The following is a 13,000-nucleotide window of genomic DNA, read 5'->3' as shown; positions in this document are numbered from 1 at the left end:
AAAAAAAAAAAAGGGAATGAAGTACCAATATATGCTACAACATACATGAATTTTGAAGACATTATGCTAAGTGAAAGAAGCCAGACACAAAAAGCCACATCATTCCATTTTAGTAAAATTTCCAGAATAGGGAAATCCATAGAGACAGAAAATAGATTGATGTTTGCCAAGAGTTGGGGGGATAGGGTAGTGGAAAGTGACTGCTAATTGCTTTTGGGCTTTATTTTTTGGTGTGATATGGAGTCCTTGTGTAGCACTGCGGGTTAATGCACTGGACTGCAAGGTCAGTTTGAACCGCAAGGTCGGTGATATGAGCTCACCAGCCACTCCTCAGAAACCCTAAGAGTCGCTTCTTTGTTGGAACTGACTTGACAGCACTTAACAGCAACAACAACAAGGAATATTCTGGAATTGGATAGTGGTAAGGAGTGCATATAAATGGCCATTTATCACCAGTGAGTACTATATTGCACAACACAGCTCTAAAGTCACACTATCTGGTTTTAAAGTCTATCTTGGCCATTTACTATATCATAATGTCTCTGTAGGATAAACACTCCTAGTGTGAGTCCTGGTGTGGCACTGTGGGTTAATGCGCCAGACTGCAAAGCCGTTTGAACTGCAAGGTGGTGGTTCAAGCTCACTGCGCCTCCTTGGAAACCCTATACAGGGTCGCTATGGGTCGGAACCGACTTGACAGCACTTAACAACAACAATGTTTCTGTAGGATAAACACTAGCATGAGAACCACAAGGTTGTCAGTTCAAGCCCACACACTGCCCTGCAGGAAAATGAAGAGGCTTTCTGCCCCCGAAAATACACATACAGCCTTGGAAACCTATACAGGGTTGCTATGAGTCAGAACTGACTCGATGGCACTTAACAACAACAGCAATGTTTCCAGGTTTCAGTTTTCTCAGCTGTAGAATGGGCATAATAATTGGACTACTCAACAGGTTGTCATTGAGGAATGAATGGGTAGTATACACAAAACTCCTAGAGTATTGCATCTGTAGAAGAGTACGTTCTTACTAAAGACCTTACTCATTTCACAACCAGAAATGTCCCCAGGGCCTCTTCCAATTGTCATCCACACCTGGACCCAGCCCCCTCCACTCCCCCTGCTTCCCTCCCATTGCCTACAGATGGTTCTCTCTGCTGTGTATGCCGTTGCTACAGCAACCACTCAAAGCAGGGACTTCATTGGAACAGGGTGTCACATGAAGGGATCTGGGTAGCATTGTCAATGAAAAACATCTCCAGTAAACCTGGAGGTTCACTGGGCAGGAGACACAGTGCCCGTGGGGAAATAAATGGCATTGGGTCTCAGACATAGGCAAACCCCAAAAAACAACCCCATTGCAACTGAGTTGATTCCGACTCATAGTCACCCTTTAGGACAGAGTACAACTGCCTCATAGGGTTTTCAAGGCTGTAATCTTTATAGAAGCAGACTGCCAGATTTTTCTTTTGCAGATCAGCTGGTTCAGTGCTTAACCACTGCACCACTAGGGCTCCTTCTCAGACACAGCAGATAAATCATATTCTGCAGGAAGCCTGTCCTGCATGCTGAGCCTCAGAGCCTAAGTCTTTAAAGGGCAGAAGACAATGTGTTCCAGGATCCTTTCTGATTCGGTAACCAAACATTCAGAGGGAAATGAGGCTGAAATGTTTCTTTAGTAGACAGCACAGGATTAGTATACTAGCACCCCTTCAAAACCATGTTCAAGACCAGGCGCCCTCTCCTGGTCCCCCTAGAATGAATGAATGAATGAAGCGAGTAGATACTAAGAACTGACTATTAAGGCGTCTTCTGGTGTGGCGCTGTGGGTTAATGCGCCAGACTGCAAAGCCATTTGAACTGCAAAGTCAGCAGTGCAAGCTCACCAGCTGCTCTTCAGAAACCCTACACAGGGTCGCTATGGGTCAGAACTGACTCGACAGCACGTCACAACAACATTAAGGCGTCTAGTGTGGCACCACAGCTTAACACGCTTGACTGCAAGGTCAGTTTGAACCACAAGGTTGGTGGTGCAAGCTCACGAGCCACTCCTTGGAAACCCTATACAGTGTCACTATGAGTCAGAACTGACTCGACAGCACTTAACAACAAATTAAGGTATGGAAGGAGCCCTGGTTTTGTAGTGGATTACTGCTGGGCTGCTAACTGCAAGGTCAATGATTCAAATCTACCAGTCACTCTGCAGGAGAAGAATTAAGCTTTCTGCTCCTGTAAAGGTTTACAGCCTCAGTAACCCTCTTCTGGGTCACTACGAGTATGAACTGACTTGGTGGCACACCACCACCACCATTAACATATGGAGTCCTAGTGTGGCGTTGTAAGATGCTGGACCTCAAAGTCGATTTGAACCAGAAGATTGGTGGTTCAAACTCACCAGCCACTCTTTGGAACCCCTAGACAGTGTCACTATGAGCTGGAACCAAACTGACTCCAAGGCACAACACACTAAGGTATGACGTTCCTCTGGAGCTATAATGCTCACTCCCCTCGTTCCTCAGAGCTGATTTTCTGTGGTCACAAGTCAGAGTGTCCCCTAACCAACCTGGGGCTTGACCTGGCCAGTGGAGTGGGCTGCCTCTGATTTGCTTTCTGCCCTGGGCTCATTGCAGAGAGGTGCTACCAAAGGGCCAGGCTGGGTGTGCTGGTGAGTGAAAGGGGGAAATGATCTCTCTCATCAGACAGGCTTTCTGCCTTAAGAACTTTGCACGGGAGCAGAGGCCAGAGACTTTCAGAGCACAGGTTTGAATCCTGACCACTCTCCATAGGTAGCCCTTCCTCTGCAAGGCACTGGAGCTTGCCAAGTTGAGCCCAAGAGTCCAAGAGCTCTCTCTCATGGCCAGTTCTCAGAAGCCAGTCACTGCTCCTTCTCCCCAGGAACAGGACAGACTCCTTTAGTAAAGAAAAAAGGGGGAAAAAACGTTGCCAATTTCAACTCATAGCAGCCGTGCGTATATCAGATAGGAATTGTGCTCCCCAGGATTTTTCAATGGCTGTTTTTTCAGCCAGGCCTTCCTTCTGAGGAACCTCCTGGTGGACTGGAGCCTTTAGACTACTGGCTGAGAAATAGCCATTTGTGCTGCTCAGGTATTAGCATGTTGCTAACTCTTGGTTGTTCTCCCAAAATGAGAATGAAGTATGTACAGACTGAGGCCTGGGATGTGGGAGCGATGTCAGTCTTAGCTGTGCAGATCCTGGGCTGTTCCCAGGAAGGAGAGCGAGACAGCTCTGGTTGTTGCAGCATTGCGGCAGCAGCAAGGCCCAGACGGCTGAGGACCGGCAGCGCCCTCTTGTGGTCCATTTTAGCAGCAAGCCGCAAAGACCTTGGCAGGGTCTACTCCTCTAGCTATGAGCAGCTAGAAATAGGTAGCTCCTCTTAGACGAAGCTTGGAGATGTAAAAGTGGGCTTTTCCTAGAGAACAGATAGTGGACTTGTGCCCAGGAAGTAGACTAGGTCTGAACTCCCAGGACACTGCCCAGCAACCTGGCACTGAGAAATTGTGCCAGCTTTGTTGTGGACTTCTTATTCTGATGGAGTACAAAAAGATGTCAGGATTTCTCAAAATGTGACCCGGATGGATCACATGACCCACTGTGGGGACTTGCAAAGATACAGATTTCTGGGTCCCATTGTCCACCCCACTGAATCAGTCTCTGAGGGGTAAAACCCAGGCATCTGCAGGTTCAGCCAACCACAGAACTATAGAGCGCCAACTGTCAAGGCTGGCAACAGTCTTAAAGTTAGAGGGAAGGGAAGTTTTATCCACGATCTCACAGCTGATCAGTGTGTGTCCTTGAGAAAACCAACCTGTAACTCCTTCTGCCATGCCCCAAGCTGCCTTCTCTACTCCCCCAGGCTCATGCTGCCCCTTAGCTAAGTGACCAGCAGAGACACTTTACCAAGGCCCTAGTCCAAACCTCCCTCTCCTAAATCAAAACTGTTGGTGACCTCTGGAGACCTGCCTGGCCATTCTGATCCTAGGAATTCTCAGTGGTCATGCATGTCTCTCTCTCTGGATCCAGAATTGCTTCCAGTTTGAACTTTTCCTTTCCCTGTCTCTTACACTCACATGGTAGACATATTTTGAAGGACTTTAAAAAGTCCATGGAAAATGGAATGAAAAGATAATGGAATTTTTCCATGAATTTTTTGACAGCTTCTCATATTTCTTTAGTCTGGGCTCTTCCTAGGTATTTGGTCCCCCAAGGATTCAAGTGCACATCCCCAGTTGAGCGCAGTCTCTAATTGTGAGGGTTCAGGATTCTCTGGGACAAGAGTGGAAAACCCTAGTGGTTCTTCTGAGGAGCAGAGATTCTCAACAACTAGGAGCCTGCGATTTTCCACAGTTGTGGGGCTCTGTGACAACTGCCTGTGACAATATTGTGACTTTAGTGGAGGAATGAATGAAATGACAGGCTTAGTCATAGAATACACACTCCATGTATATGTGCTTTCTAGAGCCTCAGGGGTCATCCGGTGGTGAGGAGATGGAATTGCTATGAGGACACTTTGCTGTATCTACTTGAGAGTAGAGAATTTTGGTGTTGGGTGGGGGTATCCTCTGTTGATTTTCAGCACCTGTTCCTGACCATTCTGCAGGACTGATCCTTCCAACACTTCAAGCAAAAGGTGCAGCCACTATGATGTCATAGGCTACAGGAACTTACAGAATCTTCCAAGTGCAACCCCTGAGCAGTGGGTCTGACAAAACTAGGCCGTGGCTGAGATGGGCCTACAGATGCCCTCTGTGGCTCTGGGTGAGAGCTAGGAGGCTGGAGTTTAACTAGGCTGCTAACCAAAAAGATCGGCGGTTTGAACCCACCAGTTACACTGGGAGTGAAAGATGAGGCTTCTGGGAAGATTTACATCCTGAGAAACCCTATTGGGCAGTTCTGCTGTGTCCTGTAGGGTCAACTCAGTGGCAGTGGGCTTGGCTTGATGTCTGCTCTTAAGTGAATCCTGGAGATGCTGTGGCTAACTCTTAACTGAAAGACTGGCAGAGAGAAAGACCTTGTGATTTGCTTCTGTAATGATGACAACCAAGAAAACTATCTATGGGGCAGTTCTATACATCGACTTGTCATGAGTTGGAATTGACTCAGCAGCATCCATCAACGATAACATGCTTTTGAGTGAAGAGAGGGATTAAAAACAAAAAGAAAGATTCAGATTCCCAATAGCATTTGCCCATTTTAAACACAAAACAGCCGCCAGTGATTACTGGTCATGGTGTGTTAGAGCAAGATCCCAAAGACCTTTTGTGGTTTTAATGTTAAATATTGTTTGGAGAAAGTGGCCCACTGGCTGGTGCTGGAAATGTCAGAAAGAAGCAGGTTTGTAATGGCATTTATTAGAATGGCATTGGATCTATGTCTCTTAAAAGCCCAAATGGAAACAAATTTCAGAACTTAGAGAAGACCTGGACCCCCGCCTTGCCATCTCATAGAATCAGGAGAGATTTTTATCCCTTGGGAGTGTTGAAAGAACATGTGTGTGTGTGTGTGTGTGTATGTGTGTGTGTGTGTGTAAGAAATGTCTCATCCTTCCTGCTTCTAGGTCATTTCATCTGGTGTAGATTTCAAAGTGACTCTAGTCCCAAACCATCTCAGATGGTTAATTTACACTGGATTCACCTCCTTTGTGACACCTGTAGTGACACACTTCAGTGTCTCCTGAGCCCCGGCTCACAGTATGGAGTGGAGAGAGGGGAGCTATGGTGAGAGTCACACCTGCCCTGCTTTCCACACCCTGTGACACTTGGCAGTCTCTTACTTCTGTGGCCCTGAGTGATGTGTTGCTCCATCTACAGACTGAAAGGAAGGCAAATGATTCGTTCAGACTCTAAAACGCTGTGACCCAAAAATATCCTTTCTCTCAGCTCACTCCCAATCCTCCTGTTGGTTCCTACCTAGCCCAAACCCTCACAACAAAACCAGTCTGGAAGTTAAATGCAAATCCAATCCTCCCTCCATGGCCTCTGCCCTGGGCTCTGAGGTCTGCAGCCTTGGTGGTGGAAGTAACTAAGATTTCAACAGGCAGTGGTTACAATTTACTTACTTGTCAACTGATAATTAAAAATTTCTAGAACTTGGGGAAATTTGACTGCTGGGTGATGGATCCCTTTGAGTCCCTCTTCCTTCCTGCACTTCCCAAAAAATGCTGGAGCTCTTGACTGAGTTGGAGGGTCCTTGTCCATTCTTGACCAGACCAAGGCCCAGCATTTCTCGCTGCTGAGACTGGCTCCCAGGGAACGGGCTTGGCCTCACTGCAGGCCTGGGGAGGCAGATACAAGGTTTCTATTACCACCTCACCCACTCCACCTCCAGATATGAGGGCCTCATACAGCCAGATGAGGGCTCAGAGAGAAGTAGAGTCCAGCCCATCTATGCCCTGTGGGGTGCCCACCACCCACCAGCAAAGGCAGAGACATAAAGAAGGAGCCAGCTCCAGCACCCACCAGATTGTGCGTCCACTCCTCACCTACCCTGTGTACCATAAGACTGAGCAGAGCTAGTGTTCACAGAGCACCTGCTATGCGTTCAGCATGAAGCTGAGCACTTTATGTAAACCATTGCCATCAAGTCAATTTCAATGGAACAGAGTAGACCTGTTCCTTAGGTTTCCTTAGAAATCCTATAGGGTTTCTGAGGTCCTGGTGTGGCACTATGGGTTGATATGCCAGACTGCCAAGCCATTTGAACTGCAAGATCAGAAGTTTCAAACTCACCAGCTGCTCCTTGAAAACCCTATACAGGGTCGCTATGGGTCGGAACCAACTTGATGGCACTTCACAACAACAACAGTCTTTACAGGAGTAGACGGACTCATCTTTCTCCTGCAGAGTGGTGGGTGGGTTCAAACTACCAACCTTTCTTTTGGTTAGCAGCCCGATGTTTAACCCGCTGCACCACCAGGGTCCTTAAACATTTTATGTGAATTCACTCTTTAATCCTCACAGCAACTCTCTGAAGTAAGACCTATAATTATGCCCATTTTAGGATAGTTACTGTTAACTCCAGCTCACTCACAGCGACCCCATGTGTGTCAGGGTAGAACACATGAGGTCTACTCTGTAAATACAGGTTTTTTTCTTGGCTGATTTTTGGGGATTAGATCTCCAGACCTTTCTTCCAAAACACCTCTGAGTGGACTTGAGCCTCCAACCTTTTGGTTAGCTGCTCAGTGCATTGACTGTTTACATCACCCAGAGACTTCATCCCCAGTTTACAGAGAGAAAAGCTGGGGCAAGTTGATAGTACATGCTCAAAGTCAAAGAAGCTGGGAAGAGGCAGTGCCGGGACCTGAACTCCAGGCTTTCTGACTCTAAGACTTGAGTCTTTGATACTACATCCCACTGTCTGTTCTTGGCCCAGTGACTCGTGCTCTTGTTGAAACCAACAGAAAGGTCCTGCTACCCATCATCCCCACAGTGCACTCGGGGCCATCCCTTCTCTGGGTTAATTTACCCTAATCTTCTAGTTTCTCTTTACTCTTCTTTTTTCCTCACTTACGATGGGGTTCTCTCCATGCAGATGTTTGCTGAGTTGCAGGACTTTCTGTGAGGGTATCCACACACAATGGCTTGACCACAGTACGTGTGTATGTGTGGAGGCATGAGTGTGTGTGTGTTTTAAAACACTGCATTGGAGTGGAAAGAACAGGAGCTAGGAAAGTTCCTAGTGTCATGCACGTGGTAAACACTTTGCAGCTGGAAGTCACTTGCGTTTGCATGCATTCACATGTATGTCAAGTGTATTTGATTGCTTGTCCTTAGCCTCAAGACTCTTGACATGAACAATATGCTCTGTGCTTTTGTGTAACCGGCCAAGGTGTATAGAAAGCATTACTACCCTATACTGCAGTACCCAAGTGCATGCTGGGAGAAAGCTCTTGTTTGTGACACTTGTGAGTTACCATGGTGACGGCTGGGTTTGACAACACTGTCACGTATCATCTCAGCCCAAGGAGTACAAACATCCTCCCCGGGTACTCCAGGAAGACATTATGAACGTTCCTCCCATAGACCATGGGCTCACCCTCCAACCCTGCTTCACATACATACACTCCACCCTTGCAGCTGGACCCTGTTCTATAGGAGCTAAGAGGGCACAAGTAGGTCCTTGGAGAAAGACTGTGGGTTGTATCCTGTCTCCAGGATATCCAACCAAAGAAACCAAAACCAAACTAAATCCATTGTCTTCAAGTCGATTCTGACTCATAGTGACCCTGTATAGGGTTGCCAAGACTAAATCTGTGGGAACATACTGCCTCATACTTTTCCTTCGGAGCAGTTGGTGGGTTTGAATTGATGAAGTTGCAATTAGCAGGTCAGTGCTTTTCCTGCAGTGCCAGGTATGGTTTGTGGGCTGCTGGCCAAGTCTTGGACCCTGGCAGGCACTAGGTACGTCTACCCAAAAAGTGCCCGTTTTCTAATCACAGAGGTGCTATATAACCTGGGTGTGCCCTGAGCACATCTCACACTAAGGGAGACCAGGGGGTTGCTGAGGTTCCAGGCCTCTTCCATCTGTCTTTTCCAGCCTCTATTTATCCTCTGGGTCCCTGGATGGTGCAAATGGTTTACACTTGGCTACCAACCAAAAGGTTGGCAGTTTGAACCCATTGAGTAGCGCTTGGAAGAAAGACCTGGCCGCTGCTTCCATAGAGATTATGGCCAAGAAAATTATAAGAAACTCAACCAGTCCCACTCTTAACATATAGGGTCACCAATAAGTTAGAATCAACTGGACAGCTGCTAACACCACCAACATTTGTCCTCAGGGCTACCCCACACCCAAACCCTGACATTTGACAAAGACCAGTAGAAGCACCCTCGGAATGCATCCTGACGTAACTAGTAGCTAGTAAAACAAGCCATTGAACTTGTAGGTTATTATTACCATCACAAAGCAGCATGTGCCTCAGATGTGTTCACCCCATCCCTGGCCCTCACCCATCATGGTGGGGACTTAGAAAAGGGTTAAGTCTAATGATGGGCTGAGATCAAGGATGGGGTGTCCGAAGGTCAGGAGTGGGTAGTGATGAGGGGAGGATGATGTTGAGGTCTTTTGTAAGTGTAACATTCATATTTTTAAGGCAAAAATGTAAACATTTGTCATTGGGGTCATGAAATGTTAAATTGCTCTCCCACCAAGGCAAAATGTCTACAGACTCGTGAGCCTCCTCTTCTTGTGTATGTAGTCCTGTCATCCTGGGGATGGAGGCTGCATCCCACCCCCATTCATCACCCAGGAATGTGGAGCCCAGCCAGACTTCTCAGGAGCACCCCCACCAGAGCCACCTTGAGAAGCAGGGTGGCATACCCAGGCTGGCCACCAGGGGACACTGCTGAGGCATGAGGGAGCTTTAGAAGCTCCCCTCTGGGAGTAGAGACCAGAACTTGGTGACCCCAGTAAGCCAAGTTCTGTTCCAGTATCCTCCTCCATGTGCTCCAGACCTACACCTATGGAGAGGCTGCCTGGAGTCAGATGTTCTCCCACCAGTCACCCCTTCCTGGACCTCAGCTTCCAGTCTATGCAGTGACTGATGAGTCCCGGACTGGGGCTGGGGTTGCAGTCTTTGAAGGAAGAGATATGGAAAAGACGGCATGACAATTAGTGAAACGAAACAGGAGGTAGGAAAGGACCTTTTCCACTGTCCCTAGCACCCAGGGTCCTAGAGCATGGGGGAATGCAGAGTGACCCCAGTGAGTTTAGGGCCACTGTGTGGATTAAACATTTATCCCCCTCACAGGATCCATTCTTGAGATGTTCACTGAGCACGTACCATGCGTCACCTCTGTGCTTGATGTTAGTGGTGCTGACAGGCCCTGTGTTGTATTGGAAGAAGCTCACATTTCTTCCTGAGCTTAGATCTATCCTATACTGTGATGGGACATTTGCTTGACCTCTCTGAGACTCTGTTTTCTAATCTGTAAAATGGGGCGATAGCATAGATCTCCCAGAAATGGTGTAAGAATTGAACCAGGTAAGGATTGAACTTCTGGATGGATCACACAGAAGTCTCTTGGTCACCTTGCTCTTTGGAATTACACAGCCGTTGGAGATGTGTGTGCTTTTTATCTTCATCCCTACCAAACCTATACAAAGCATCTCCCTTATGGTAGGATGGTACCCAGAAACTCCCATCTTGGCATCAGGTTCTCAATCCCTACATAGCATTTTAGAGCCAACCTTTAGAACATACCAATCCACACACTGTCTGACCCCGTCTGTGTTCCATGCCAAGCCATCAGTTAAAGCCATGGAGCAGCTCAACAAGATGACACATGCCAGGGTAAATAGGCATGGGCATCCATGGAAGAGGTGCCAGGGCTGGGGACTGAGCTCAGGTCCCTGGCATGGAAGCCTTCCATTTCTCCCCGCTCCTTGCCACCAGCATGAATACTTGGTGCTGATCCTGAGAGATACCCTCTCCCAGCCTTCTACAGGCTCTTCCAGAGCAGAAAAGGGAGATGACCAGAACTGAGTGTGGAGTTGTTTCAGTAAAGGTGCCCTGGAAGGCTCTGGAAAGGGTGGTGCTGCCTGGCTCCTTGCCTGCCCCACCCAACCCTCCCTTGGCCAAAGACGGTCAAGGCAGCTGCCTGCCAGTCGTCCTGGACTGAATCTTGGAAAAAAAATTCCTCTTGACAGAGTTCAGAAATGTTCCCTTTGGCAACTAAGAGAACATAACAGTCCTGCTGAGTGCCCGCTCCCCCTTCTTAGAGCCAGTTGTTAAACATCTACCAGCACACCACTGGAGAGGGGGTCTCAGGCAGAGGTTCCAGCTGACCTGCACCATGAGAAGCCCTGCCCCAGATCTCTGCTGTGAGAAGCAGGGGCACGAAAGGCCCCATGTCTGTGGTCCTCTTCTAGGGCCAGGGGCTTCAGAGGGCTCAAGGGCATGGATCTAGAACCTCAGGGAAGGCCTACCCTGCTGGCCATCTTCAGGAAAGGGGGGAAGCAGGTAACTAGTACATCCCAGATTGACCTCCTGGCGAGACGGTCGGTCTCTCTCCCACTTCCTGGTCCTCTAGACTCCTAGCAGTAAGTTGTCTTCACTCATCCAGGCTTTCCTCTGCTCCCTCTCAGACCCAGAGTCCCAGAGAAAGAGGACCGTACAGAACGTCCTGGATCTTCGACAGAACTTAGAGGAGACCATGTCCAGCCTCCGAGGGTCCCAGGTGACTCACAGGTAAGTGCAAGCTACAGAGGGGCTGGTGCCTACATACTTACTGTCCTCCATTGGGAAGGTAGGGCCCCCATGTCTCTCCAAACCTTCACCGAGTCAGCCAGGTAGCCTGTCACCAAGGAGTTGCTCCTGCAGGGGGAGAGAATCCAGCCATTTCAACAAATGACACTTGGTTTTATCTTGTCTCTGCTTGTGCTTCAGCATTCGACTCCATTTAAGCAGTATAGGGGATGTGAAGTAGAAACCATCATACAACTCAGTGTGTGATCTTTGATATTCATTGTGCCCTCCTTCAGCCTCAGTCTCCTCATCTGTAAAGGGGGCATTTACTAAATGCTCTCCTCCTGTGTAAAGTTTCCACTGGTGTAAGGTTCTAAGACCCAGCACCCACTCCACTCTCAGTTAAAAGCCCTCTTCCCTCTTCAGACCGTCAGTGCTCAGCAGAGCCCACCCAGGATCCATGCCCCGTGGGTTTACCCTTACCCACCCCTCATGGAGACCTCACAGCTCCAGCTGTGCTGGGCACTCACCCCTCCCATAGTACCTCTCCCCAGAGCAGTGTCCTGGCCACAGCTTCTGCCGTGACTCAGAATTTCCCCGCTGCCCAGATGAGCTCATGCTGTCAGCTCTAAGGGGGGCAAGGGCTGGGCTACGCTCCGGGGTGCAGGGCGGGAGAGCAGACAGCCTGCATTGGGAAATCATGGGGGGTGTAGAGCTGGAAGGCTGAGGGAAGGACAGGCAAGCTCCCTGGTTGGACTAGATATGGGTTCCCTCCCCATCTCTTGGGGCTGGAAAATTGAGAGCAAAGTAGTCACATAGGGCAATGTGGGGAAAGGCTTTGTTTAGCCCAAGTGTGTGGCCAAGTGGTATCCAGACTAAATCTCCATATCTCCATTAACAGAGAACCCACTACCTCATAAGCCACTGCTGGCCACTGTGAGATTGTGGTAGTTGTGATGTAGAACTGAAAGTAGCCTCCAGCTACTTTCACTCACTGACTCTAGATCTTCCCTTAAGACCATCTTTCTTCCTCCTCCCATTACTACCCACTTTGAACACTCAACCCTTTGCTCAAATATTCCAGAATATTTGAAATGGTGACAAGATAAATCAGAGCCCCTACTTTCTGGGGTTCCTCTGTAGAGGCCAGCAGGGCCCTGGCTCCAGAAAGGAAGGCGTTCAAGGAGGTCTGAGGAAAAGCAGGTGATGAGATTCAAACCCCCTTGCACAGGCCTCTCGACCCTGGCAACCCTGAACAGGAACCCAAGTGATACAGGGCATCTTGGCCGACAGCTCCATGGATAAAATCTTGAACATATTCCCTTCCTACTCAGGGAATTTGTTGGAGCAACTTTCAGCACCAAGTCACCTGGCAGCCCCCTGCCAAAAAAAGTCAGAAAGTGCTTAGTTGCCAAGAGGGTCACACCCCAAGTGACTCACCCACAGGGAAAACCAGAAGTAGCAGCCTCAGTTTCCTGCTTCCAGCCCAAGTCCCACCACCCATGCTAAACAGGACAGCTTGACCCAGGCAGGGACTGTTTGCTTTCTGCTTGAGACTTAAGAGGGAGCCTTAAGTTTTTGCATAAAGCTGTCTGTTTTGAAGGATGAATGTCAGGCCTCAGACTTCCCTTTAAGGGAAAGGAACTAAGAGATTGAAGTTGTGTTTTCTGTTTGCTGTAGACCCAGAGCCACTTCCTCTCTTAACCTTTGGTGTATATTATCCCTGTTCCACACTTTGATAGTCAAAACAGTAACTCCCTGAACTTTTATGGCTGTTTTACTTTTTAAAGTAA

General features: G+C 48.4%; 1 protein-coding gene across 1 annotated transcript in view; it reads left to right on the top strand.

The window, feature by feature from the left end:
* The window catches only part of NAV1 (neuron navigator 1), a 202,519-nt gene that overhangs the window by 72,702 nt on the left and 116,817 nt on the right, over window positions 1–13,000 (top strand). The window contains exon 2 of the mRNA XM_006834141.1: window positions 11,108–11,210. Coding sequence (XP_006834204.1) covers window positions 11,108–11,210 — 103 coding nt within the window. The remainder of the gene's footprint in view (window positions 1–11,107; window positions 11,211–13,000) is intronic.

Source organism: Chrysochloris asiatica, unplaced genomic scaffold (genome assembly GCF_000296735.1).
Source record: "Chrysochloris asiatica unplaced genomic scaffold, ChrAsi1.0 scaffold00009, whole genome shotgun sequence".
In the NCBI taxonomy this organism is placed as follows: Eukaryota; Metazoa; Chordata; class Mammalia; order Afrosoricida; family Chrysochloridae; genus Chrysochloris; species Chrysochloris asiatica.
This window is presented reverse-complemented; position numbering and strand designations above follow the sequence as displayed.